At 39.7% G+C, this 26,653-nt stretch overlaps 1 protein-coding gene across 1 annotated transcript; it reads right to left on the bottom strand.

The window, feature by feature from the left end:
• Positions 1-18,846: 18,846 nt before the first annotated feature.
• LOC145782849 (zinc finger MYM-type protein 1-like) lies at positions 18,847-20,349 on the bottom strand. The gene has a single exon (XM_082594613.1). It carries the CDS (start codon positions 20,347-20,349, stop codon positions 18,847-18,849), a length of 1,503 nt encoding a protein of 500 aa, XP_082450739.1.
• Between the last annotated feature and the right edge of the window lie 6,304 nt (positions 20,350-26,653).

Genomic DNA, 26,653 nt, shown 5'->3' with positions numbered 1-26,653 from the left:
CGCTTACAAGCTTCTCTTCACTAGGGTGCGCTGGGGCATTGTCGAGTATTAGAATCGCTCGTACATCATCAGGAGAAATCTTCAGCACTTCTTCTTGATATTTCCGAGTCGCAGGCACAAAATGCGAGAAAAACCAATCAGTGAATATTGCAGAGTTAAACCAAGCTTTCTTAGAGTTGTAGTAAACTACTGGCAGGTCACGCTCGACGTTTAATCCCTTAAATGCCCGTGGTTTCTTCGATTTGCCCACCACGGCTAGCTTCAGTCGGTGAGTACCGGTGGCATTGGACCCGACCAGGACCGACAGCCTTTCCTTGCTTCTCTTCTTCCCCTTGGTCTTCTCCTCACCCTGACGGACTTGAGAATTTTTCGGGAGAGAACGCCAAAAAATTCCCATCTCGTCTGCGTTATATACTTGAGATAGGGTGAGGCCTGCGTCACTAATCAGCTTTGTTAATTTTTCGCGAAAGGGGGCCACACTTGCCGTATCTGCATCACCAGCCTCGCCATGCAGAACCTCGTTAAATAATCCGTGGCGATTTCGGAATCGCCAAAGCCACCCATCACTGCCCTTAAAATCGGTTAAGCCAAGACTGGTAGCAAGTTTAGCAGCAGCTGCGATTAACTCTGTCCCACGCACATTCACTCCACTGGACCGTTGTTGAACGTACCACTTCATAACTGCTGCGTCCAAAGATTGTTCCTTACCCATCTTCATATGTTTTCTGTTGCTCACTTTACCACCCTTGGAAGACGCCACATCAACACAATAAGATGTAGCGTATTTCAACAGCTTGTCCTTGCTCTTCTTAATGTCTGAGACTGTTTGTTTTTTGACACCATACTGATCGCAAACACTCGCAACGCTGGCCCCTTTTTCAAGCTTTTTGATCAGTTCTAGTTTCTGCATCACCGACAAGTTCACACGTTTACGTTTTTCATTTGGCTTAGACATAATGCACCGTACTAAACACAGGCAGGTTCTAACTGATTCTAAGGTGCACCGAATGAAGGCTCTTGCTAACAGAGTACAGAGTACGCTGATAGATCACAATACGCTGGTATTGTGACGTTGCGGGAGACTATTGTGACTATTGTGACGTTGTTTCTAATCGTTTCACGCATTCACGCAAGTAGCCTGGTGAATTCCAAAACATTAAAAACCGTTCTTTTGGTGCATTCTTTTACTCATAGATCTGCGCATATTGAGTCCGTTAAATCCGAAGTCCGTTAAATCGAAGTCCGTTAAATCGAGGGTTGACTGTATATATTTTACATATTTACAAAATAGTTTAACATTCAAACGTTTTCGGCTTAACCTAAGCCCTCATCAGGAATCTGAAAATATTAATAAAATGCAATAAATTTCAACTTCTTAAAGGTAACTAGCTAACTAATTGTAAGCATCAAGAAATACGCAGCGGTTAAAAGCAATAGTGTGGAAAACAAACAGACGGACGGAAAACAAAATTACATTAGAAAAAGGCAACTACATGACTACAAACGAATTAGCACCACAGGGAACGTAATCCATCTAACTTAGTAAATGTTTAGTAGAAAGGACGCGCCACCAGCAAATAATTGTTTGTTTAAATTTGGGTTGTAGCGTTTGATTAATAGCGCTTCCTGAATTTTTGTGTCAAATTGGGATTTGCCTTTGTGTAAAATTTTAAATGAGTCAGCAGAGAATTTTCGATTTGTGCAAAAGGAACACTCCATAATATGGTCTTTGATGGCACTTTTCTTTAAGTCTCTAAAGTTCAAATGCTCCCGTACTCTCGTGGTCAAATGTCTGGTGGACATACCGATGTATGTCAATGCCGAATCACACGGACATGTAAAACTGTATACGACATTTGAACAGAGAGGCGAAGGCGTCTGGGACTTTAGTTGAAAATACGAACTGATTTTGAATGTTTTATAAACAGGAAAAACGTCCACATCAAATTTACTTTTCATAAACTGTCCGATTTTGCGAGCAAACGTTTTAGAATCTTTTCCCACAAACGGAATGGACAAACAATGCTTCATATTTAACTCATTTTCAGCCTTTTCTTGTTGGTCGGAATTCGTGGAGATAAAGCGATTCAATATTTTTTCAAAGTATAATTTTGGATTTTAACCATTATTATAGAACATTTGTTTTAATTTCTCAGTTTCAATAATAAAAAGAGCATCATTACATAGTAGGGTGGTTCAAAAAAAAATCAATTTTTGAAAATGATATGGGCTACCCTGCCAAAAGTTTCCATTTCCAGAAAAAATAACTTGTGTAAAATATTTTTGGAAAATATTAATGTTTAGGGGTGCCCCAAGCCCCCTAAAGTTTTGGCGATTTTGTCATAAAAGCCTAAACTTAAAATGGCTGTGTTTCGAAAACGGTTCATGCTAACATACAAGTGTTTGGGTTCATTTTAATCAGCAAAGTGAGCTCTATGATTTGGCAAAGAGTAATAGTACTATAAAGTGAATTTTCAAATTTCCGATTTTCATGTTAAATTTTGTTATGTGTTCTAAAGTTGTGTTATTGCTGTACAATAGTAAGCATATAAGTCTATTGGTTATTACCAAAGTCCACACAAGGTCTTAGGTCATATTGGGTCCCCCCACTATGACAAAATGGGTGTTAGCTGTTTAAAACAAGGATTTTATGGCGACCAACCACTCACTGTTGCCCAATTAAGGTGTTCTTTGATGCTTGAGGAAAGCGTTTGCGATGCTGATACACAAGCTGCAAAAGGAACTGCAACTGGTCTTCACCTTTGGTCAAATGTCCAGAAAATGTTTTTACAAGGGCAACATTTCTTTCAGCATAGTCATTAGTGACAATCAGTCATCTAAAGAAATCTTTGGTCATCTGATAATAACTGTTTCCATCCCATTTTGCAACTGGAAGGTGGAGAAAGGCATATGGGATTTTCAGTTTCTTGAACAGTAGTTGTGTGTTGGTTGTAGCGAATGTTTCCGATGTTTTGGTGTGTATGTTATCAAACAACACAGTAGCTCTTTTTTCTGGAGTCCTCGGTTTCCTCAGCGACCATTATTATCTAAAGGAGACAGACCCACCAACTCTTCAGAAAGGGGCCTCAAATGGCGAGCCATTTTTCTGTTGCGACTTTGGAGATTGACTCATTGATGGTTGCAATGCATACTCCTTCAAGCTTTTCAGAAACACAGATTGGGAGCCTTCACAATGGAGCAGTAATCCATGCTTTAACATAAATACAAGAAAATAAAACACACAGTTCATGAAGACCTCTCTGTTCATGCAAAGTCAAATGAAATTGACCGCGAAACATCCACACTTTGAATGTGTAGATGACTTAAGCCATCCATCTTTCATGATGACAGCATCAGGATATCAAAACCTAGTTACATAAGGTAATGGGGTAATAAGAAACGATAACGTTAATTCCATGACCTCTCAATAATCATCTCGATATTGTCTTTCTGTGGTCAATTTTACAGTGGTAAACTCGGTCATCTCTTCTCTAATACCCTTATATTATCTGCTGCATCATCCGTCAATGCATCTTTAAATTATTTTGATCTATAAACTCCCAGGAATCTTTAAACCTTTTGAAAAGCAGGATGTCCGAGGCAGAAGATGATGGCATAATTTTATTAAAGACTGCGGCTGCAATCAGTTCTAAAACATGATGGTGACACACCAAATATAGCAGGTCTCTTCCAAGTAGCTGCTCATGAAGGACACAAGCTTCATTAATGCAACCAGTGTTTATGCTAGTGGTATCAAAACACACATGGCTTCAACGTTTTCTTCAATATGCCAATCTTTAAAGGCATCAAATACTGCATGAGCTTGAGCCTCACCTGTGCCTGATGGAAGCTTTGGTACTGACAACAGCTGTGTATCCCCTTGAAAGGTCACAAGGAAGAAAAGGCGATCGACGTGATTGTGTCCAGTTAAATCTGGGAGAAGTTTTCCATCCCAGTGAACCATTAAAGGAGCTTTCGGAGACAAGTTTTTCATGATTTCTGTTGTAAACTGTTTTCGATGCTGACGTCTGCTGCGCCTGATGCTTGAAGTACTGAAGGTTAGGTCTTTAATGTTATGTCCCAGACTTTTGGCAGTTTCACTAACGATGTACATTGCTGCTCGATTGGAGACATTAGCTCTGTATAGGCTTGCAAGTAAAGTAGGAGATAAAACCTTTTCTCTACCCTTCTGGGATAAAATGGAAACAGCAGATTACCCAGCTTATTCCTCACTCTCTGAGACAAATTCTTCAGTTGCTGATCTGCTGCTATCTTCCAGAATAGCCATTGTGGCTGATGTATCGTCGTTGCTTGTGTTGTTTTTCTACAGCATTTCGATGCCTTTTTTTCTTTTGTAATAGACTCCTATCGAGCTTGCCTAAACATCCTCTGCGACATCCTCAGCCAATCATCAAACATCGAATGGCAAAAGCAATAATGGTCGCTCAGGAAACCGAGGACTCCAGAAAAAAGAGCTACTGTGTTGTTGGATAACAATAACATACACACCAAAATCTTGGCAACATTCGCTGCAGCCAACACACAACTGCTGTTCAAGAAACTGAAAATCCCATATGCCTTTCTCCACCTTCCAGTTGCAGAATGGGATGGAAACAGTGATTACCAAATGGCCAAAGATTTCTTTAGATGACTGATTGTCACTAATGACTATGCTGAAAGAAATGTTGCCCTTGTAAAAACATTTTCTGGACATTTGACCAAAGGTGAAGACCAGTTGCAGCTTGTGTCTCAGCATCGCAAACGCTTTCCTCAAGCATCAAAGAACACCTTAATTGGGCAACAGTGAGTGGTTGGTCGCCATAAAATCCTTGTTTTAAACAGCTAACACCCATTTTGTCATAGTGGGGGGACCCAATATGACCTAAGACCTTGTGTGGACTTTGGTAATAACCAATAGACTTATAGGCTTACTATTGTACAGCAATGATACAACTTTAGAACACATAACAAAATTTAACATGAAAATCGGAAATTTGAAAATTCATTTTATAGTACTATTACTCTTTGCCAAATCATAGAGCTCACTTTGCTGATTAAAATGAACCCAAACACTTGTATGTTAGCATGAACCGTTTTCGAAACACAGCCATTTTAAGTTTAGGCTTTTATGACGAAATCGCCAAAACTTTTGGGGGCTTGGGGCACCCCTAAACATTAATATTTTCCAAAAATATTTTACACAGGTTATTTTTTCTGGAAATGGAAACTTTTGGCAGGGTAGCCCATATCATTTTCAAAAATTGATTTTTTTTGAACCACCCTATTACATAGTCACCTGTATTAGTCAGCCAGACTGCAGATTCACCAATTAAACTTTAAAGATGTTTTACTCATCACAATAGGTTATTTTCCAATGAAAGAAATTAATGACAAAAATAAAAAACTAAAAGAAATTGAGACAAGGAACAAACGATGTTGACATGGTCACCACTGGGACAATTTCACATTCACAGGAATTATCATCCAAACATCCTCGATAGTACCATACTTAAAGTTGGGTGGTTCATTGAACCACTTGTTGAGCAGGCAACCACACTTCTGACTTATGATAAATAAAAACAGTTGGTACTTGAAAATGGTATGAAACAATTGGACATAATATAAAAAACAAAAACGACAACAACTAAAAAAAATGTTTTGACCAACCCTGTACAGACTAGCTTTCACAGTGCATATGGTTAGAAAGATGTAGTCATTCAGATAAAAAGACAGAAATGAAATACACAAGAAACACTAAACCAATTAATTTTTATCTGCTTGAAAATGTAACTCCGGTTTTCTGCAGCAAAAAGCAGAAACTATAATACAGTAGAATTCGCCTATAACGGCACCTCTAGGGGATTTTCAAAAACTGACGTTATAGCCGAATTGACGTTATAGACGAACTACCGCAAACTATTCCACAACTGTCTTTTGATTAAAGAAAGAGGTGTATAATCCAATCAGGGTTACGGTGTACCACCAAACTGACAAAAGGCACGCAGAAAATACAGTAAACAAAAAAATTGTTTTAAAAAAATAACCTACAGCGAAAGGTACAGGAAATTTGCGCAATACGCTCGTTACATACAGTACCGTAGTAGAGAAGTTCATTGTTTATTAGCAAAAAAGGCATTGATCTTGAGCTGTTTCGGATTTGACACAGCTGTAGAGCTGCTTTTTACACGTGATAGTTTTTCACGCGGGAAAAAAAAGTTAATTCAGTTAATTAGTTTATACAGTACTGCACGTACAACTGTTGCTTTGAGTTGTTTAAAGGTCAGCTGTAGAGCTGCTTTTTATACGTGATAGTTTTTCACGCGGGAAAAAATTTAGTTCAGTTAAAGTCCCTGCTGAGAACGACATAGCAAAATAAAGGGAAGACATTTTGCAAGCAGCAGCGCCAACTGGATTAAAAGACTGACCGTTCGTGGTGAAGGTGATGGCTTAAAGTGACGTTATAAACGAACAAAAGACGTCTGGGGACCAATAAAGGGTGCTGTTACATGCGAATTGACGTTATAGGCGATGCTGTTGTAGCCGAACTACAATGTACGTAAAAGATAGGAATTCTGCCGGGACCGAGCGAAATGTGACGTAATAGGCGAATTGACGTTATAAACGAAGCCGTTATAGGCGAATTCTACTGTATATCATATACATTAGGGCAGGTCCGATAGGTGCGCACACTGTGGTGTCTGGATATTTAAGTGCAGAGCACTGTGGCGCTCGTTCATTTAGGTGCTATTCCTAGTAAAGTCTGCAGATTGTATCAGCTTGGCAGGTAGGGCAATGCTTTTCACACAAAATGTTGTATTGAACAGAAAAATATGATGTTTTGTTAATGCGCGTGTGGAGATGAGGTGCGAGACAACGCTCTACTACTCTTGATATTAGCACATCTCCACAGGACATTTGCTATGCATCCTAAACACAGGTTGCAGCCAGATGGAACCTTACTTAATCTGTTATCTTTCGCAATTCTACTCGGGATGGATTGGTCGTGTGGCGAGTTTGTATGAGACAACGCTCTACTACATGGATACATTTCTATAGGGCATATGAACCCTGGCTACAAGTTGCAAGCATAATGGTGCGACTGTACTCGTTATTAAACGTAGTCGGGGTTTTGACGGAAAACTAAGTTACTCTTCACTCAAGCCTACCACCCGCTTGAATATAGGCTATGGTATATTTTTTACTGATGTTTAGTGTAGTTATTATTTGACTCACTAAAAGTGAACTCAGTCATGTTCAGAAACTTGAATAATTTATTGACGAATAAATTGTACAACAAATAAATGCCGAACACGCGCATTAAATTAAAATACAATATATTTTGGTGCTCTTCCACAAGACGCCCTGTTGGTCAACCGGACAAAATGATGACGTCATGGCAGGGTTGCCAACATGTCTTCACCAAAAAAAGCCAGAGCTAGTCACAAAAAAAGCCTAAAAAAAGCCAGAAAAAAATAGCTGGAAAAGCTAGTATAAAAGAGCTGAAACAGCCAAGAAAAAGCCAATTAGTATTCATTAAACATACATATATAAAAATTGCACAACCAAATAGTGTCCCACCGAACTTTGACTTCAGCGACAACGCAGAAACATAGTTAATGAAAAAACAAGCAACTAGAAAATTTTCTCGTTTCAGCTTCAAAACGACATTCGTTCGGACACTACAACCAAATATAAGTTAGAAATTACTGCTCCGACTGACGCTGACTGAATTTTTTTTCTAAAAAAAACGGGAAAGATAAAATTAAGCCAAAAAAAGCCAAAATTATGTTGGCTTTTTATTAAGTTGACAAAAAATCGATAAAACATGAAAAAAAGCCAGAAAAAGCCTAATTTTTCTGGCTTTTTTATTTAAAAAAAATAAGCCAAGGGAGTTGAAAAACAGCCAGATTCTCAAAATCTGGCTTCAAAAAAGCCAAATTGGTCACCCTGCGTCATGGTACGTCACACAAATTGGAATGGACTATTATGAAGGAGGAAGTGCGGGGTGGAAATGCAATGAAACACACCAGAAGGAAATTGTCTCCCATTTATTGATTTGTTGTTCAATTTTGCGATCGTTGAAAAGCACAAGCATAGACCTAACCAACAAAGTTAATACGAAGTCCCACAATGCTACTAGCTCCATCTGGTGGCCACCTAAACATGACCACATGCAAACCATCACCAAAACTTCATTTTAAACGATAAACAATCTAAGTTATATCTTATTCAATATGCGCGCAATCGTTGTTCGAAGACAGCCCCCCAACGAAGCTTTTGCCCAATGCACTTCAATGGCGAAACAATCGTCTTCCAGTTCACGCCCTGCATGTTCACGATAATTAATTGTCTCCCATGACGAAGTCTCTACAAGTATGCGAAACTGCCAGGATTAAGCTCTGCAAGAAGCTTTCCCAGTCCGAGGATAAAGATTCAATCAATCAATGTATTCATTTCTTGCTCAATTTCAACAGATTTGCTATCGTTGAAAAGCACAAGCATAGATCTAACCAACTAAATTAATACCAAGTCCCAAAACACTACTAGCTTCATCTAGTGGCCACCTAAACTTGACCAAATGCAAACCATTACCAAAAATTCATTTTAAACGATAAACAATCTAAATTAAATCCAATTAAAAGAACATGTTACTGTTTATTGAAGTGCTAACTTTCATTTTTATATCTTATTCAATATGCGCGCAATCGTTGTTCGAAGACAGCCCCCAACGAAGCTTTTGCCCAATGCATTTCAATGGCGAATCGATCGTCTTCCACTTCACGCCCTGCATGTTCACGATAATTAATTGTCTCCCATTTATTCATTTCTTGCTCAATTTCAACAGATTTGCTATCGTTGAAAAGCACAAGCATAGATCTAACCAACTAAATTAATACCAAGTCCCAAAATACTCAGCCCTTGAAATTAGCTTCCATCTACGACGCAAAAAAATTGCCGTCGCCAAATCAACAAACCTTGGGTTGCGGCGGCAATTGCCGTATGCTTTAATCAAAAGACATTTTATGCGCTTCTTCTTCATCGTGTGTCACACGGCGGTAGCCCAGAGCATCACGCACGCTATTTTATACGCTGACAATGCTCTTGTGAACTGTAAAAAGTTTGCAATCTTATAAATACTGGCTTAATTGTTACGCAAAAGTTATTCTTTCATCGAATGCTTATTTTTGACCGGCGTCGTTGCGAATATAAAAAGTGGTACAAAATTGGATAAATGTTTTTTCGGCAGTAAAGAAAAGTAATGCTTCCGATCATATGGCATCGCGCGTTTATGAACGGGTAGTTTTCGTCTTCAAGTATTCCAGTGACGACGCGACAACCTCATCCTCTGATGATTTCGATTCCGACTAGTTCTTTATCCAACAGACTTTGTGTTGCTCGCAGTATCCTAATTGTGCCGAAACCCGAAATCATGTTAGTGTACTGTATACGTAAATCGAGGCAATTTTCTCACAGGAAGCTATTGATTTGTCATCGGTACCTGATTGAGCAATAAATGTGAAACAAACGTAAATATCTTATTGGGCATTGTTGTTACGCGATATAACCCGCCGGGAAAATTAAATCGATTTGTGCTGACTCGCACGTTGAATCAACCCAAAATTAACTTACTTCCCCCCTCCCAATGAGTTATAACGTGAATCACCGTAACAGCGTGCGTATTGCGTTGATCGCTACTTTTGGTATTATTACATCACAACAAATTTATGTATTTTTAAACAGTGCGGTCGTGATAAACTATTCGATTATTTTTTTCTCTTTTCGTTTTGCATGTTTTGGTACAATTTTTTTGTAATAAACGTTCACAGCAATTGCCGAGGCAATTTCAACTTTTGCCGTTTGGCCTCGTCAATGTTTTTGCAAAGTAAAAATATGCTAATTTTGAAAACTGTGTGAGTGTTCACAGCAAGTAAAATAGTCCGAGGTGAGGTCTTGGTGCGATGTTTCTGCTGATTAAACTCACGCTGCGAGTAAATCAAAATAGTGGTGTTATTTGCGTAATCTGTATTATTATTATTATGAGAGTTGTATTATGAGTTGCAGATTGCTGTTGTTTGTGGTAGTGGGTAATAGATGCAGAGATTATTGTTGATTGAAAGTTGAAGTAATTGAATACAAGTAGATGAGAATTGGGGCTGATATAAATTGTGTTCGAAATTAGAGTTATTTGAGAAGCCGATCGTTAAAGTCCTTCAAGAATTTTCATTATCATTTTACCAGTAGAACTATTTGACATTTAATTGACTGCCTTTCGGTAATATCCCATTAAACTACCTCAATGAACCTTTCCAAGTCTCTTTCCTGGTTAAAGAAACTGTGACAGAACCAGATTCTAATATTAGTTTGTGTTCCAAGGATATTGAAACCAGTTGTTTGCAAAGAACAAGTAATAAACACTTGCAGGAAATTTCAGAGGATTGTAGTTGTACTGGAGTCTCTTGTTTCAAATCAGACAAATATGCTTGTTATTACTAACACTATCGAGGAATATGTGATAAATAGCTTCATATAACCTAATAATTACACAATGTTTTGTTTCCATGGAGTTGAAGGCTTAACATCCAAACCCAACCACCAACCCTTGCACACACATACAGCCTCATATGCAAGCATTAGCTGCACAGCATATAGAAACATTGTTCATTCAACGTCCAACTGTAGTTTCTGTGGGTCGACTTGGCCAAACAAACCGATTGGCGATTTATGCCTGGCAAGCTGCATCCCCAAGCCTTTGAGGGCATGCGTTCACTGGTCAATATGTTGTTTGCAAAGCAGTCGCAAAAACGTGGTGATGAATGATAGTTTGCATAAAGCCTTCAAAAATGCATAAAAAAATTGTGTGAAGTGCCGCCAATGCACAGCTTTGAAACATTTAACAAGTATGCAGATAAGCGTATGAGCAAACTAATATTGACTGTCCATATGAATAGATAATATCATATTATAGGCTCTGTCCACGCAAAAATCACCGCTTGTAGGTCTTGCGCTTGTAGATTTGCTCTAAATGTATTGTCGCGCGATGGTCCAACAGTAATCTGCCAACATGCTTTTGTCCCATCTCTTTTGGTAGCGATGGTCTGAGGTCCTGATGAAATCACTGACCTTGTTAATCGCTAATATTCCCAAATAGTGTAGTCATATTAGGGTTTGACCCGGAAAAAATTCGTAACTTAACAAATTTGGTACCAAAAGAAGCAAAATTTTATGTAGATCATCATATCCAAAATCCTCTTCAATCGGCTTTGAGCAAATGGAATGGGGGCATTTGAAATTTGCGTCTAGCGCTCCCTAACGGAAATGAACTATAATCATCTTTTCTAATACTTCCATACTGATTTCTGATTTGTTTTTTCAAATATCGCAATCTGTAGCTTTGTGAGAACATTTTGGTAAAAAATTCTGGTGGTGACGTCATGATGACGTCACAAGAATAATTGGAATATCGTAATTACTCTTCAATGCTAGGAGATGAATGGAATGCAAGAATACTCCCAGTAAAGCCACTTTTTCTTTTCGTTTTTTACTTTGTTGAATACAATAAGTTTAATGGGGACTGGGGAGCAGGCGCGGATTTATGGGGGGGCCCCCCCCGAAATTTTGTGAGGAATTGTTGAAATAGTATGTTTCCGCATCAAATGGTTTGATATGCTTCTAAACAGCTGATGTTAGTCCCACGGCGGACTTAACTTATCCCGGGGGGGATAGTTTTTTTGTTATTATGGTTGAAATTATCCATCAATCAGACTCCGTTATTTTTTCTTTCATACAACTTCAAATACATTTTAATAGCAACATTTGTTGGAGCTGAAACCAACGCTGAACCAAATGGCGTCAGTTGAAACAATCTGAAACCTTGAATGGCTCAGTGCGCCACGCTCAGTGGCGTAGCCAGGAAGGGAGTTGGGGGGTTTCAACCCCCCCCCCCCTTTGGCACGCGTGTGACGTCACGATATTGAAAATGATGTTTTCAGTATCTTTATGTCTCTAAAACAAAGTTTAATTAACTTTAAACGAAACTGCATTAAAAGAGCGAGTTTTGCCAATACCGTACCAAACATTCAAATATCTCAGCCAGGAATTAGCAACAAGAAAACATAGAGACTTAGCTTTATTTCCGAAAAATGCCGAAGAAAACATGATCTTATCCTTTTGCTATTCCACCGGACAGCACCATTTTATAGGAATATTCATACCCACATTTTTGTTGAAAATGCTCTCAGAATGCACCAAATTCAAAGTAAATATTCAAAATTTTCTGGGGGGCCCCCCAGACCCCCCGCTGCTGGGTGTCGCCTTAGACGAACACGCCGGTGGGCTTCGCCCGCCTGACGTCATGAAAAAATCCTTTCAAAATTTTCTGGCTACGCCACTGGAATGGCTGTTTTATAGTTTTTAGTCTTCATTATAATTTCAATCAATTACCGTATAGCTTGCAAGCATGCTATGCTTGCTATGCTATAGCTTTGCAAGCATGCTATGCTTGCAAACATAAGATATATCCAATTGGTCATGGATACTACATGCAGAGTTTTAAACCAGATTTCAAGTTTACTTTGCATGCTTAGCAATTTTTATTGAAGCAAAATTTATTTTTTGAACATTCACAATTGATGAAAATAGCTGTTTTAATTAATGTCTATTTTATATCATATCTGGGCTATATGTCGTAGGATCATTGTTCATATGTGTTTTATCTTTTTCTTTCTTTTTAATTGATTTTCAAATTTTCTGGCCCCCCCCCGAAAAAAACTCCTAGATCCGCGCCTGCTGGGGAGTGATGGGCTATTTAAAACACATGTTGCGCCATCTAGTGCAGAAAATGTAAATGTTGACAATCGAGAATTTCCAGTGAATGCAATCGTTGGTTTGTGCATATTGTTTTGTGTTCACTTACTTGAGTAAACCTTTCAGAGCATTTGGAAAATCAATGAAAAATTGTAATACTTGCAGTAGCAATGGCGTCATAATGCACTGGTTAAAAGGAATGTTTTATGGACGATCACGAATATCACTGTTATAAGGTAAATAGTAAAATTCAATATCAATCTTTGCAAATACTTATGAACAATAATCTACATGTCAAACCAAACATATCATATCAGTAGAAGGCGTTTGAAATTAATTAAAATTGTTTCAAAAGCTTTGTTTTCATGATTTCTTTTCCTGACTTGTAAATCGCTTTTTTTTGCAACCAACACTTCAAAAAAGCTAGATTTTGAATAATTTTGACCAAATTTGAATCTGATATTTATTTTTCAACATCAAATATGTTTCTATCCGCTTCCTCGTCACTTCCAACGCTGTCTTCGTCTGATGAAACTTCGTCTTTGTCATAATTTTCACAATCCACTCCATTGCAATTACCACACGCAGAAACACATGGTAGCCCGTGCCGCCTACAGCTGCAAACGTTAGTACTGCAAGGACTTTTTTTAGTGACGTTACAGTTACATCGTACAAAGCGAAGAATGTTATCAGGAGCCGCACTCAAATCTGTCAGAATAGGATCGTAACTCCCATTGGATAATTTCCAGCCCCAATCGAGCGTTGATTGTTGATTTCATCAGGTGGGATCTCATCAATTGTTGATTTTATCAGGTGGGATCTCATCATTGATAAGATTGTGGTAGATGGCCTTCAGTTTTTTCAAATCGTCTTCCGATATGATCTCTTCTTGTAGGAGTCTGCCAATGATTGTTAATCGAAGAGCACTTTGTAAGAGAAAATGGCCTCTTACTGCTCTCGCTATCGCCTTGCCTGAAATCATGTGTTGAACCGCATTTTCACCATAAACCACTTGCAAGCACTCTACAATACCGGATCCTTTCATTGTATTACCGATGCTTCCTCAGTAATTTATCAAAGTGTGGAACCCTCCAAGACGGCAAAGAATCTTCAAGAACTTTTCTGTTATTATTTCTACTGCTTTCAACCACAACGGCTGGTCGAAGGTGATGCATGGTGTTCCCGTGTTGGCTTTCCTCGACTGGTCAATCACAAATGATAATGTTGAGTAAATACAGCTGTGATCATTTGGATTTAAATTGATAATAGGTAGAAGGGTAACGTCACACTTTCCTGGGTAGGTATACCTTTGCGATACGTCTGCATAAATCCCGACCAATTTGGTCTGGTAACATCAGAAAAAGTAAACGACAATTCCCAAAGAAGGTCAATGTTCTTTTCTAGAGTTATACATAAGTGAAACTTAAGTTCTCTGATAGCACAGAACATTGAAGAGTAATTACGATATTCCAATTATTTTTGTGACGTCATCATGACGTCACATCCAGAATTTTTTTACCAAAATGTTCTCACAAAGCTACAGATTGCGATATTTGAAAAAACAAATCAGAAATCAGTATGGAAGTATTAGAAAAGATGATTATAATTCATTTCCGTTAGGGGGCGCTAGACGCAAATTTCAAATGCCCCCCATTCCATTTGCTCAAAGCCGATTGAAGAGGATTTTGGATATGATGATCTACTTAAAATTGCGCTTCTTTTGGTACCAAATTTGTTAAGTTACGAATTTTTTCCGGGTTGGCCCTTTTTTTGAGCTTAGATGACTACGGTACACTAAAAGTATTCGGAAATTTATAAAAATAACTTGAGAAAATAGAGTTTGATGCTCATGTTGAACGCAAGGTTGCAAAAGCTAACAGTTCAGTTTGTTTTTATTTCTGATCATCATAACGACAAACAATACAACTTATGCCAACCATAGCAGAGGTCTAGAAAAAGGTGGAAGCCACAAAACGCGGACGTTATAACACAGTATTGTAGTAACCAAAACTTGGTAGTTACCTGCTTTTTGTTGCCAAGAAAGTTTTTTGCAAACTTTTTTTTCAATTTTTGTTTTTATTTTTGGAATTTAATTTCACTTTTAAAAATTAAAATCGATATTCAAATAGCGACTTTCACAAAAACTGACAAGAAGAAACAGTTTTATTTCTGGTGAAGCTTCATAGCGCAATACAAAGAATAAGAAACAATACTTTTAAAAATAATTGCAAACACCAATTTCATTGATCATCGTTTTGTATCAAGTCGAGTCGGCCTTTTATTGATCACTCCTACTTCAGATGTGTCAAAATCCTTCCAAGTATGATTCCACAGCCCTGCTTTACAGCGCTATGAAGAAACCAAGGAACATTGCTTCCAATTGCGATCTGATGGAAATAATGCAGTGATGATGCGATTACTTTAGTAAACAATAGGACAATATCGTTTTCTCTGCAATAGTCAAAACAACAAATAAGCAAAAGACGATACTGGGGTTTACCAATACTCTACGAAGTACCAATGCGACGAAAAATGCTGAAGTCGCCAAATGAAATAATATGACGCAATATGTTTCTCGGTAGCCGATTGTAGCAAGCATTGACAGCGATAGACACTGTGTTTCGCACCTTTGTGGCAAGAATTAGTGGTGTGATACTGACAAGCCCAGCTTCATGGACAAAGCACGGTGCCTATCACTGTCAATTCTTGCTAACAATCGGCTTCCGAGAAACAAATAGTTGACTGGATGGTCTAAAATTCTAAATGGCTAGCGTGGAAGCTACACCATTATGGTTAGCAAATAGCAACAGCTCGCTGGACTGTTGAGTGCTCAGGCTTCAGCTGATAGCCGAGAAGAACGCTCCTTTTTTCACAGTGTGATGCAAGTTGCAAAAATATAATTACCCACTTAACGGGTTGAAGTAGCGGATGCCCAGTTGCCCACCTCTATAAAATACTATTTTCACATTTTTGTTATTCGAGGAAGCTATTAATGAATCATTCTAGTTAAATGTCATGTAATTGCGAAAGATATGTTTTTGTTATTTTTTATTTAAGAGGCGGTTATTTCACTTACGTGAACAGAACGCATCAATGCAAATGATAAAACAACTTAATTTACAAATGAAAATTTTGTAGGCACACATAACTTGTACTGGTGTGATAAGCCACTGAAAGATTATAGGATACAGGGCACAGGCCTTAAAACTCGTGTTTGTTTTCCGGCAGCCATCATGGCCTACCGACAGCTCCTTCTCGGCGGCCAAATCTGCGTGCTTGGAGACCAAAATACAATAACGATAGCACAAGTAAATAGCATTGAACTTGCAACAATGTTAAAATGATCACTTAGCGTTGTTGAAGTCTGGACGACGTCCTGCAATAGAATCGTTGTACCACGCATTAAATGCTTTATCGGGATTGTAATCCAGTATTGCGGGACCATCTAACGACCCTAAATTGTTTTAACTGCTTGCAGCTCAGTAAATTGTTTCAACTGCATACCGCCTTTCATAAAACCTGACTATTAATTCCGTTATGATGTCACCATTGAGGGTGTGAGGTCACTAACCCACAGTGTTCTCAACTATGAAGACACGTGTTTTACCTACGGATGTCAACTAACCTAGTTCTTCTTTTTAACAACGATTCAATGTCCGACAACATTGAATCGATATAAAAACGACAATATTGCCAACGGATGTAAATTAGCATTTCGGATTAACACTTTGTTAAAATAAACATCAGGAATTGCAAACAAGACTTACAGCGCTGGTGATCGCAGCTGGATGTATTCAATACGACAGTAGTGACTATGATGCGCTGACCTAATTCTGCGTCACTCTTTGATACTAGATATTTTTGACATTTAATCCACGATCAGTCTATTGTGAAATTAAATAATTGGCTAGAAGAAACCGGCGGCCAAACTTGGCCGACGGAGGAGGTAGCACAGGCGGTCATTCAAGCACTACTTAGCGGCCATGGCCGCCGGCTGCTTTAAGGCTTGGGGTATTTCTTGTCTATTGTAGCCTACTAGTTGGTGCGTCATGGAGATGAAAGATCGTGCTTTCGCTTTTCAAAATTTGTGAAATAATGTTTGTTCAGATTATACTTTTATGTGTGTTCTTAGTGCTTTCCTGAATATAGAATGTTAAACTGTGTTCTTTTTGGATATGAGTGTTCCTACTCTTAACCAGGGCTGGATTTCAGCCGGAACGGTCCGGAGCGCCGCTCCGGAAGCTCGATCAAAAAGTTGGCTTGTCCGGAACGGCGTTCCGGAAGCTCAAATATTTTATGCTCTTATTATACTTTGCCCTGTTCAGTAAAAGTATATATTATTCTTGATGAGTCGACCACGTTAAATCGCGTATCCACTCTGATAATATATTTTCGTACCAGTCTTGACGGAAGCGAACCTGTGAATGTATTTGTAGATCTTGTTGAGCTCGCTAGTCCAACGGGGAATGGCATCTTTGATTTCTTGAAGAGCTGCCGCAAATAATATGGCATTTCTACAACATTTTTATCTTCTTGTTTGATTGGTGCTGTATGTGATGGCGCGGCTGTGATGACAGGTCGCAAAAATGGTGTGGCAAAATTGCTTCGTGATGAATTTCCAGAAATTGTGGTGTGGTATTGTGCAAACCATACTGTGGACTAGATTAGAACTATCGGTTCGTGATGTTATAAAATCAGTCAGTAATGCGTATCGATTTCGATCTTTATGGACAAGTGCTATAGCCTTTACCACGCTTCTCCTAAATAGCATGGAATTGGGTGAATGGGCACTATTGGGCAGCGGCTGTTAAAGTGCAGTTGTTGAAAATCGGAAGGGTACTGGACACACGTTGGGTAGCCTCGAGTATCCGCACAGTTAATGCCGTCTGGAATGATTTGTCGAACACTCCAAAAGGGAGCTAGTAGCGACACAAGAGATTCTCGGAAACGTGCGAAATATCAAGGACTCTTGTCGAAGATAACATCCACGGATTTCGTGTTGGACTTGGCTTTGATGTACTAATCCTCGAAAGAATTATCCGATGTAGCCTAAGCCTCGAATTGTAAAACAGAGCATGTAGGTAGGCTATACTATTTGGGATGCAGATAACAAAATTAATAATCTTGCAAAATTATTTGAAACACGTAGGAACGAACCCGGACGACATTATCGCATTGCCATGGATGCTGAAGAAAACTTAGAGTTCAAAGGTGTGGAATTGCATGTAAACAATTGCAGAAATAGCCAGCCAATCACTCCCCGCATCTTCTATCATCACTTAGAAAGTTCTATCCATGATCGTTTGTTGAATTCAACAGACTCGTCATTTATTAACAGCTGCAAATACTTGATTCAACTACTTGGCCAGAGGACACAGTAATGACACACGGAGAAAACGAAATCATTGAAGTGGCAAAGAGATTGCACTTACAGTAGATGAACGCGAAGCTGTGACAGGACTTCGCGAATATAAAACTACGAAAAGAAGATCCCAGAGTCTTCAAAATTTGATAACGTCACTAAAATCCCTTCAAATTTCATCGAGCTAATGTGAACGCAGACTTTCACAAATAAACCTCATACTGACATCTGACCGTGCTTCTCTACACACTGCAACTGTTTCAAGTTTACTCTTTATACGAATGGTCAGTCCTCCACTGAGAAAGTTTTAACCAGCGAAGTGTGTTGGATCCTGGTCAGGGCCGGATTAAGACGAAACTGGGCCTGATGCTGCAGCGCAAAAACAGGCCTATTTTTTCTAGGCATTGGTACATATGCATTCGACACTCTGACTCCACCGTACACGCGTAATCAGACCGACCAAAGAGCCTTTATTGCTTTCGACGCAGTCAGCCAAATTTTAATGAACATGAACAATAATAACGACGTGTTATCGTAAAAACTCGAGAGTAACATCAGGCTATGTAACACCAACACAATTCAATACCAATATTGCCTGAAAAGCGGAGTTAATGAAGAAAAGGCTAATCCAGATCAACTTAACGTTGGCATATTGTCAATGCTGCGCTAGTGCTGCTTACTTATACTACTGTTTTTCGAGCCTTAGCAAGCGCGAAATCTTCGATCATGTCAGTGCAGTCAAGGCTGCTCAGCACCTCATGTTCAATGCTCATAAGCGCCAGCATGTTTAGCCTTTCCTCCCTCATCGAGGACCGCAGCTCTCCTTTGACTATTCCCAGTTTTGAGAAGCTCCGCTCGCCGGAGGCATTAGACACCATCAAGCACAGATAGATGCGCAAAGCAATCTCGACGTTTGGAAATGTTTGAGAAAGGTTCAACGACGACAAAAGCTTGTACATGGTAAGCTCTGCTGACTCGTTCACACTCACCGATTTCTGGGTGCGCATAAATGCAGCAAACTGTATGAGCTCAGCCACCAGCGTGTCTTCCAAGTCATCTGGATACGAGGAAACGAGATTTTGAGCTTTATTCTCGATCTGCTTTATGCTCAATGACGTTAGCTCCGAAAGAAATCCGAATGTTGTAGATATATCCTCATACGCCTTCATTCGCTTTTCCAGTTCAGCTAACAGTCTGTCGATCATGACCAGATATATATGGGTTTTGAATGTTTCCCTAGGGGTGAGGTTTTCTTCGTTTGCAGCTCCTTCATCAGGCATTCGCTTACGGCCTCGACGTTCTTCAGCCTTGTATTCGCCGTGAGGAACCTTTTCGATCGCCATCTGCTCATACACGTCAAATCTGTCCCGTGCAAATTGAATCGTGTCGACCAGTGATGCCAATAAACTAGTTGCCGTATTCAGACTGACTGTAGGGTCTTGGAGGCTAATGCTCGTACTGTTGAGACGGCATAGGATATCGTTCCAGGCAGTCGCCATAACTGCTGTCTCAAGTTCGTCCATCCTGCGCGAAAATCCGTCGGCCTGGTTTCTCGTATCGGCCTTCTGCTCCTTATCTGCCGCAAGCTCATCCAGGACTTCTTGAATGCTCTTCCACCCTTCTACTAGCGCTTTGACAGCATCTGCACGTTCACACCATCGGGTTCCAGACAAACCTTTGAGCGTTAATGTGCAGCGATTCTTCAGTTTCTGCCAGCGATATGTCGATTCAGACAGGAAAACGTATAGTCCATTGACAAAATGAAAAAACCTGGTACAGCCAGCGCAGCTATTAACAGCCTGGTCTCCTACCAGGTTTAAACTGTGGTTGCAGCATGGAATAAAAGCAGCATATTTACATTCTCGCTTCACAATTGCCTGGACACCGTTGTACCGTCCTGACATGTTTGACGCATTGTCATACAACTGGCCTCTGCAGTTAGTAACATCCAAGCCATTTTCCTTCAGAAAGTTCAGAAGTATGCTAGCCATGTGCGTAGCGGTGTGTCTCATCATAGGCAAGAATGTCAGGAACCGTTCAACTGGACCCAACGGCAGAACATATCGAATAACAATCGTTAGCTGGTCGAGGTGTGATACGTCAGGTGTAGAGTCAATCGAGACAGAGAAATACTTCGCCTTCTTGGCTTCTTTCAGGATGGTGTCCTGCACCTTTTGTCCCATGAGCTGCACCAGCTCCTCGCAAATTGTGGATGACAAATAAGAAATGTGACCTTTCCCGCGGTTCGCATATTTTCTAATATTCTAAAGTTGTTCGTCACTTTCATTCAAAGCACAACAATCTTGAAGGCAAGCCACTTGAATATTTTGGACGAATATTCTCTGATATGAACGATTAAAAAAAGCAAATGAAAAGATGACGACTACCGAAAAATCCTTTCTTCATGAATCCTATCTAGTTTCTCTACGAATAGTTAAAACCAAAAAAAGCATACACGATTGGGGAAGAGTTAATAAAGCCGTGCATCTTATCTGCGGCTGAAGTAATGAAGGGCCCTGAAACAGCTCGAAAAAGTGTTATAATTTTTCATCTTAAATAAGTAGTCTATGCCAAAATCTTGCTTTATCTTACGTGCCTAGGTGTAACACTGTGCCTAGGCGTGCGAAAGTCGGACTACAAATTTCATAATAAGAATTATTTGTGGGTTAATTAAGCAAAGGAAAACTGTTCAGCGTCCGGAAAATTCACGTCTGTTTTCGTCTGGGCCTATTTCAGGAATGGGCCTAATGCTGCAGCATCAATAGCATCCACCTTAATCCTGCACTGAATTCCTGGTTGCGCCAGGGACGTAACTCGGCGATTGAGACCTGAAGTCGCCAGAGGATTTATGGTTTTGAATTCGATACCGTAAATGTCTTAAAAAATAGGCTGTAACTTGTAGGGGGAGATTGGGGTTTGTTGGAACATTTTCTAGAAAAGTCCACATAACAACATAACGCTTTGCAATTCAAAGTAAAAATTTCTCAACAACCTTGACTAACCTGTTCTCTAACATTGTAATAAAGAAAAATTCATCACACATTAAAACATTTCTCATAAATTTAATTTTACCAACAGCAGTCAAACGTTCCAACAAACCCCGGTGCTGGGGTTTGTTGGAACACAACACGGGGTTTGTTAGAACATTACTTTTTCTTTACAAATATTTTACAAAAAGCAGTATATTATTGTATTTTGAATGAAAAATGTGGAAAGGTTTATTATGTTTACACTTAAGGTAAAATAGTACGGTACGATGGATTACCATGGCTTTTGCAAAAAAACAATTTTTTGGTCCAATCTGTTTGAAAAATAAATAATATTGTTTGTTTATGGTGATGGTCTAAGAATATGATATCACAAGCACAATACTGAATTTAACAGATTTATTGAGGATTATATCTAGCTAAATCCACAGAAAACACAAAATTTTCTTGGCGACGTTTAGTGCCTTTCAGATTGAAAGGTTTCGGCAACTTAAAAACAATGTCACTAAGGTGATGTGTGAAATCAGAATTGTCACTGTTTTCGGAGTAAACAAATGTAGGACATTCATCAAGCACTTTAGATTGCCCACAGCGTCGTAAGAATCGAATAGTAACATCACCATCATCAAAAACATCAATAATTTTTCCAACAAAGTGCTGCAAATGCTTCGAAGTGTTGAATTTGACAAGAACAAATTCTCCTTCTTGAATGTCAGATACTGTTTTGACACTGGTGGTGCGTTCACGAGGACATTCTTTTATGCCTGACAGAGATTTTTCTGAAACATGTTCAGCAGCAGGTGTCATAGACAATTGCTTACAAGCTTTTGTGACAATTAGACTACCTTTCCTTGATTTTTTAGCAAGTTCTTCAATCTTTTGCTTTTCTGGAGTGTCTGTAAGGATCCTTGTTTTGCCACGCCTTCTTCCACCTGTTTGTTTCCTTGCAGGAGCTTTTTTAAATGGCCTAATGCTTTCAGGTGTTACACTGCTTTCCACAATGTTTTGAGCAGGACTTTGCGATGTTGAAGGGCCTGCTTCTTCTTGCTATGTCACATTATCTTCCATGGGACGATCAGTGACATCAGCAGGCATAAACTCAGCATCACTAAACACATTGCGATCAAAGGGATAAATTCCTGACACTCGAAAGCCAGATTGAATGTTTGTTGGAGTCATGGCTTTAGAAAATGCCTTTCCAACAACGCCAGGGATGTCATAAATGGTCATTGTCTTGCCAGGATTTTCTTTGATCCAAGAGTCAGCAGCATCATTATAATAAGCTTTAAATGGACCATATACAGTCCTATCTAGAGGTTGCAGTTTGTGAGAACAGTGCGGTGGAAATGAAAGAAGAACCACACCGTTTTCCTTTGCAAAGTTGATAACATCTAAGCTGATGTGACTTAGATGATTATCTAAGATCAGCAAGACTTTATTAAACACAGTTGAATTAACATGAGACACAAAATGTTTCATAAAAATGAGAAAATTTTCTTCTGTTATCCATCCACTGGGATGAGCTGTGCCAATGGACCCAGTGGGAGATCCAATGATGAAGTGATCATGATAGTTTACCCTTGAAAAGATAAACATAGGTGGAATCGAATTTCCAATTGCATTTATTGCACAACACAATGTGACAAGCTTTTCTCGTTCTGCACAAACAATAGCGCCTACTTGTTTCACACCAGATGGAGCCACAACCCTACAGGGCTTTTGCACAGTAGTGCAACCTGTTTCATCCAGGTTCCATATTTTGTCAGGGGTGAAAGAATCCCTGTCTAGTACAGAGGAGAGATTATTAAAAAATGTTGTCACATTGTGTGTGTCGATTGAAGCTGGTTCCACGGCTAAGTGATGTACTTTCTGGAGTACGCAAGGATAAATTTAGATGCCTCTTCATAAATCCTTGCAACCAGTCACATCCAGCTGACTTGCCTTGCTCCCAAGAGCCTGGAAACTTCCGGCCAAGCTCCTTGGCATAATCATATGCCAGCTTTTTAACCTCTTTAGTTGACAACCCATATTATAAAGCTGATGCCTTTAAAAGATAATTCATCAACTCAGCTTCTTGATCAGAAGTAAAAACATTTCTGTTATTGAAATATCCATAATGGGATGAATTTACTTCATCCGGATTACTGTTTGCAGATGGTAAGTTTTGTCGATGCTTTAAGCCAGGGGTGGGGAACCTGCGGCCCGCGGGCCGAATGCGGCCCGCGTGACTGTTCCATGTGGCCCGCGTCAAAATTTCTTTACCCAAAATATATTAAAACAACAGCTCAAAAAAGAGTAGGCTCTGCATTCTCGGTATATTGCAAATGGCCTTCTGTGACTAGTAATCCATCATAAAAGGCCATTTGTAACAACAATGTGTACGTCACAATGTGGCCGTCCCAATGTGACCAGTTATTGTTAATCGGCCAGTTATGCCATTCGTGAAAAGTGTTTTGCAAAGTTAGTGGCCTCCTTCTCAAATTAGCAAAATTTAACGTTGTATAATGGCTTCTGGAAAGAAAAGAAAGATTGGTGATGAAGACAGAATGTTCCAGAAAGATTGAACAAAATTTCGAAATTTTTAGTGGCCCACCTGTGTTATTTCTCATTTTATGTGGCCCGCAATGCTAAAAAGGTTCCCCACCCCTGCTTTAAGCAATACCGTACCTCCTTAACATCACATGAGGAATATCATACTGTTTTGCAACAGTTCGACATGGTCTTTTTTGGATCAATACTTCCATCATCGCCCTTTCCATAACATCTTTTGGTGTTGTAGCACGTTGTGTTTTTCGCTTATAAGTACACATACTGATTATCAATTTTAGGAAGAATTTTTCTTTAATTATTGTTAACAGCTAAAAAGTATTGTAATAAATAATCTTTGTTAAATATATATCGTATTGTTAAAACCATTGGTCATTAAAAAAGACAAGTTAAACAAGAATTTTACTTAATTGAGATTATTTGGAACGTGTTCTAACTAACCCCATGAGAGGTGTTCTAACAAACCCCATAATAATAATAATAATTTATTTGCATCAGACAAAGCTGTCCATATCCAAAACAAAACAACAAAATAATACACAAACTGCAAATGCACAAATAACGAACAACAACAACGAAATAACATCAAAAAATAACAAAATAATACACAAACTGCAAATGCACAAAATCTCAATAAATAGGCTAGGCCTATCTACTGTTACAAGTTTATAGACAATGGTACGGTAGCGTTACAAGTTAGAAGAACTGAAAGTATTGAGAACGATAAAAACAATCAGATGACATGGCAGCCATCAAAACTAGATAGGCTAATTAGCATACATAGAATTATTATAATGAAGACGGTAATTTGATATACGATGGCAATCAGACCTCATCAGGGAGGCAACAATAGAGTTAGACGATACTTCGCATCTTCCAACAAAAGAAAAAACATATTTACGAAGTAATGCATCAAATGTTATGATGTTACACAAGACTTGATGTTCACGTACGCTATAGTGTTTAGGCAAATTGTGTATAATTCTAAACGCATTATTGAAGGCAACACGCAGACGATTAATGTCACGTTGATGATAATTTTCCCACAGATGACATGCATACATTGGAGTACAATAAGAACGGAATAGAACATTTTTAATATCACTGGAGCACTTGTAAAATTTTGATTTTAATTTGTTGGCAGAACAGTAGATTGATCGCACTTGTCGATTTATATTCTTGTCGTCACACATTGCCGTGTCAAGAAAAACACCCAAATATTTGACACTGTCTACGAATTTGATCTCACTTCCATTGAGCCGTACAATTGGATTCAAATTTAACTTTAAGTGTTTGGTTTGGAAGTACATAGCAAATGACTTTTTGCAGTTAAAAATGACATCGTTAGAAAGCGCATAATCTTCACACACATTCAAGATACTCTGCAGACCATGAACACTTGGAGAAATACAACAAATATCATCAGCAAACATGAGATGATTAACAAGTGTATTACCTATGTAACAGCCTGCCTTGACTGCCATCTCCAGGAAGTATGCTTATGCAGACGATCTGGCTCTCCTGCATCCAGCCGGAGATTGGCAGTCAATGGAGAGGAACCTAAGCCAGGACATGTCAACTATATCAACATATCTCCAGAAATGGAAGCTACAGCTCAGCAAGGCAAAGACAGTGTCGGCGGCCTTCCACCTAAACAACAAGGAAGCAAAACGTGAGATCAACATTACCACCGATGACGAACACCTCCCCTACTGCGCCGAACCCACCTACCTCGGCGTAACCCTGGACAGGTCACTCACGTACCGACGACACCTGGAGTCACTGCGCAAAAAACTATCTGCGCGCGTTGCACTTTTGAGGCGGCTGGCGGGTTCCGGTTGGGGAGCTGATGCGAAAACCCTTCGCACAGCTACCTTGGCCCTTGTCCATTCTACTGCTGAGTACTGCGCACCAGTGTGGTGCCGCAGCTCTCACACCCACCACATTGACACCGCCATCAATGACGCACTACGCACTGTGACTGGATGCCTGCGTCCCACTCCAACGGACTGCCTTCCCATCCTTGCAGGCATCCAACCTGCTGAGCTTCGCCGTAAAGGAGCCATGATTTCCTTTGCTCGTCGCGCACTGGACCCCGACCACCTCCTCCACAGTACATTTCAGCGCCTACCTGGAGGACAGCAGCGACTGAAATCAAGACGCCCATTTGTACCCGCCGCACGACAGCTTCTGAACAACGTTGAAGATCTTGGAATAAGTGCGGCACACTGGACGAACTACACATGGAACATGGAGTGGCAAAACAACACCTCCCGACTCCGTGATTTCCTACCCGACGTCGATCCCCACCCTCCGGGAATGTCCCTCGCAAGACTTGCGTGGGTCCGGCTTAACCGCCTACGAACCGGCGTCGGTCGCTTTCGTTCAGACATGTGCAAATGGGGCCTGGCTTCCTCACCGGGATGCGAGTGTGGCGCCACAGACCAGACAGTAGATCATGTCGTCCATGACTGCCCAATCCATCAACCACCACATGGAGCGCCTGGACTGAAGGCCCTGGATGACGAGACTGTCGAGTGGCTGATGACATCATGCCCAAACATATAGTCCAGAAGAACAGCTCATACGACGAAGAAGAACAGCCTGCCTTGGTTTTGCTTAACACAGTCGATAGATCATCCATATACACGGTAAATAAGTAAGGACTGAGAACACCACCCTGTTTGACACCATTGCTGACAGAAAAAGACTGTGAGTAATGACAACCCCAGCGTATGTACATCCGCTGATGGGTATACCAATAAACTATTAGACGAACAAGGCACATCGGCACTCCTCGTTGAATTAGTTTCTTGAATAGGAGGTTGTGGTTTACCCTATCAAATGCTTTCGAAGCATCTAAGAATACAGAAAAAACAGGACTTCCACGTTTTCTGTAGTAAGACACAGCTTGCTTAAGTACAAAAATGCACATATCTGTGCTATGCTTAGG

Source organism: Aplidium turbinatum, chromosome 14 (assembly GCF_918807975.1).
Source record: "Aplidium turbinatum chromosome 14, kaAplTurb1.1, whole genome shotgun sequence".
Classification (NCBI taxonomy): Eukaryota; Metazoa; Chordata; class Ascidiacea; order Aplousobranchia; family Polyclinidae; genus Aplidium; species Aplidium turbinatum.
The sequence above is the reverse complement of the archived record's forward strand: the minus strand, read 5'-3'. Positions and strand labels throughout refer to the sequence as shown.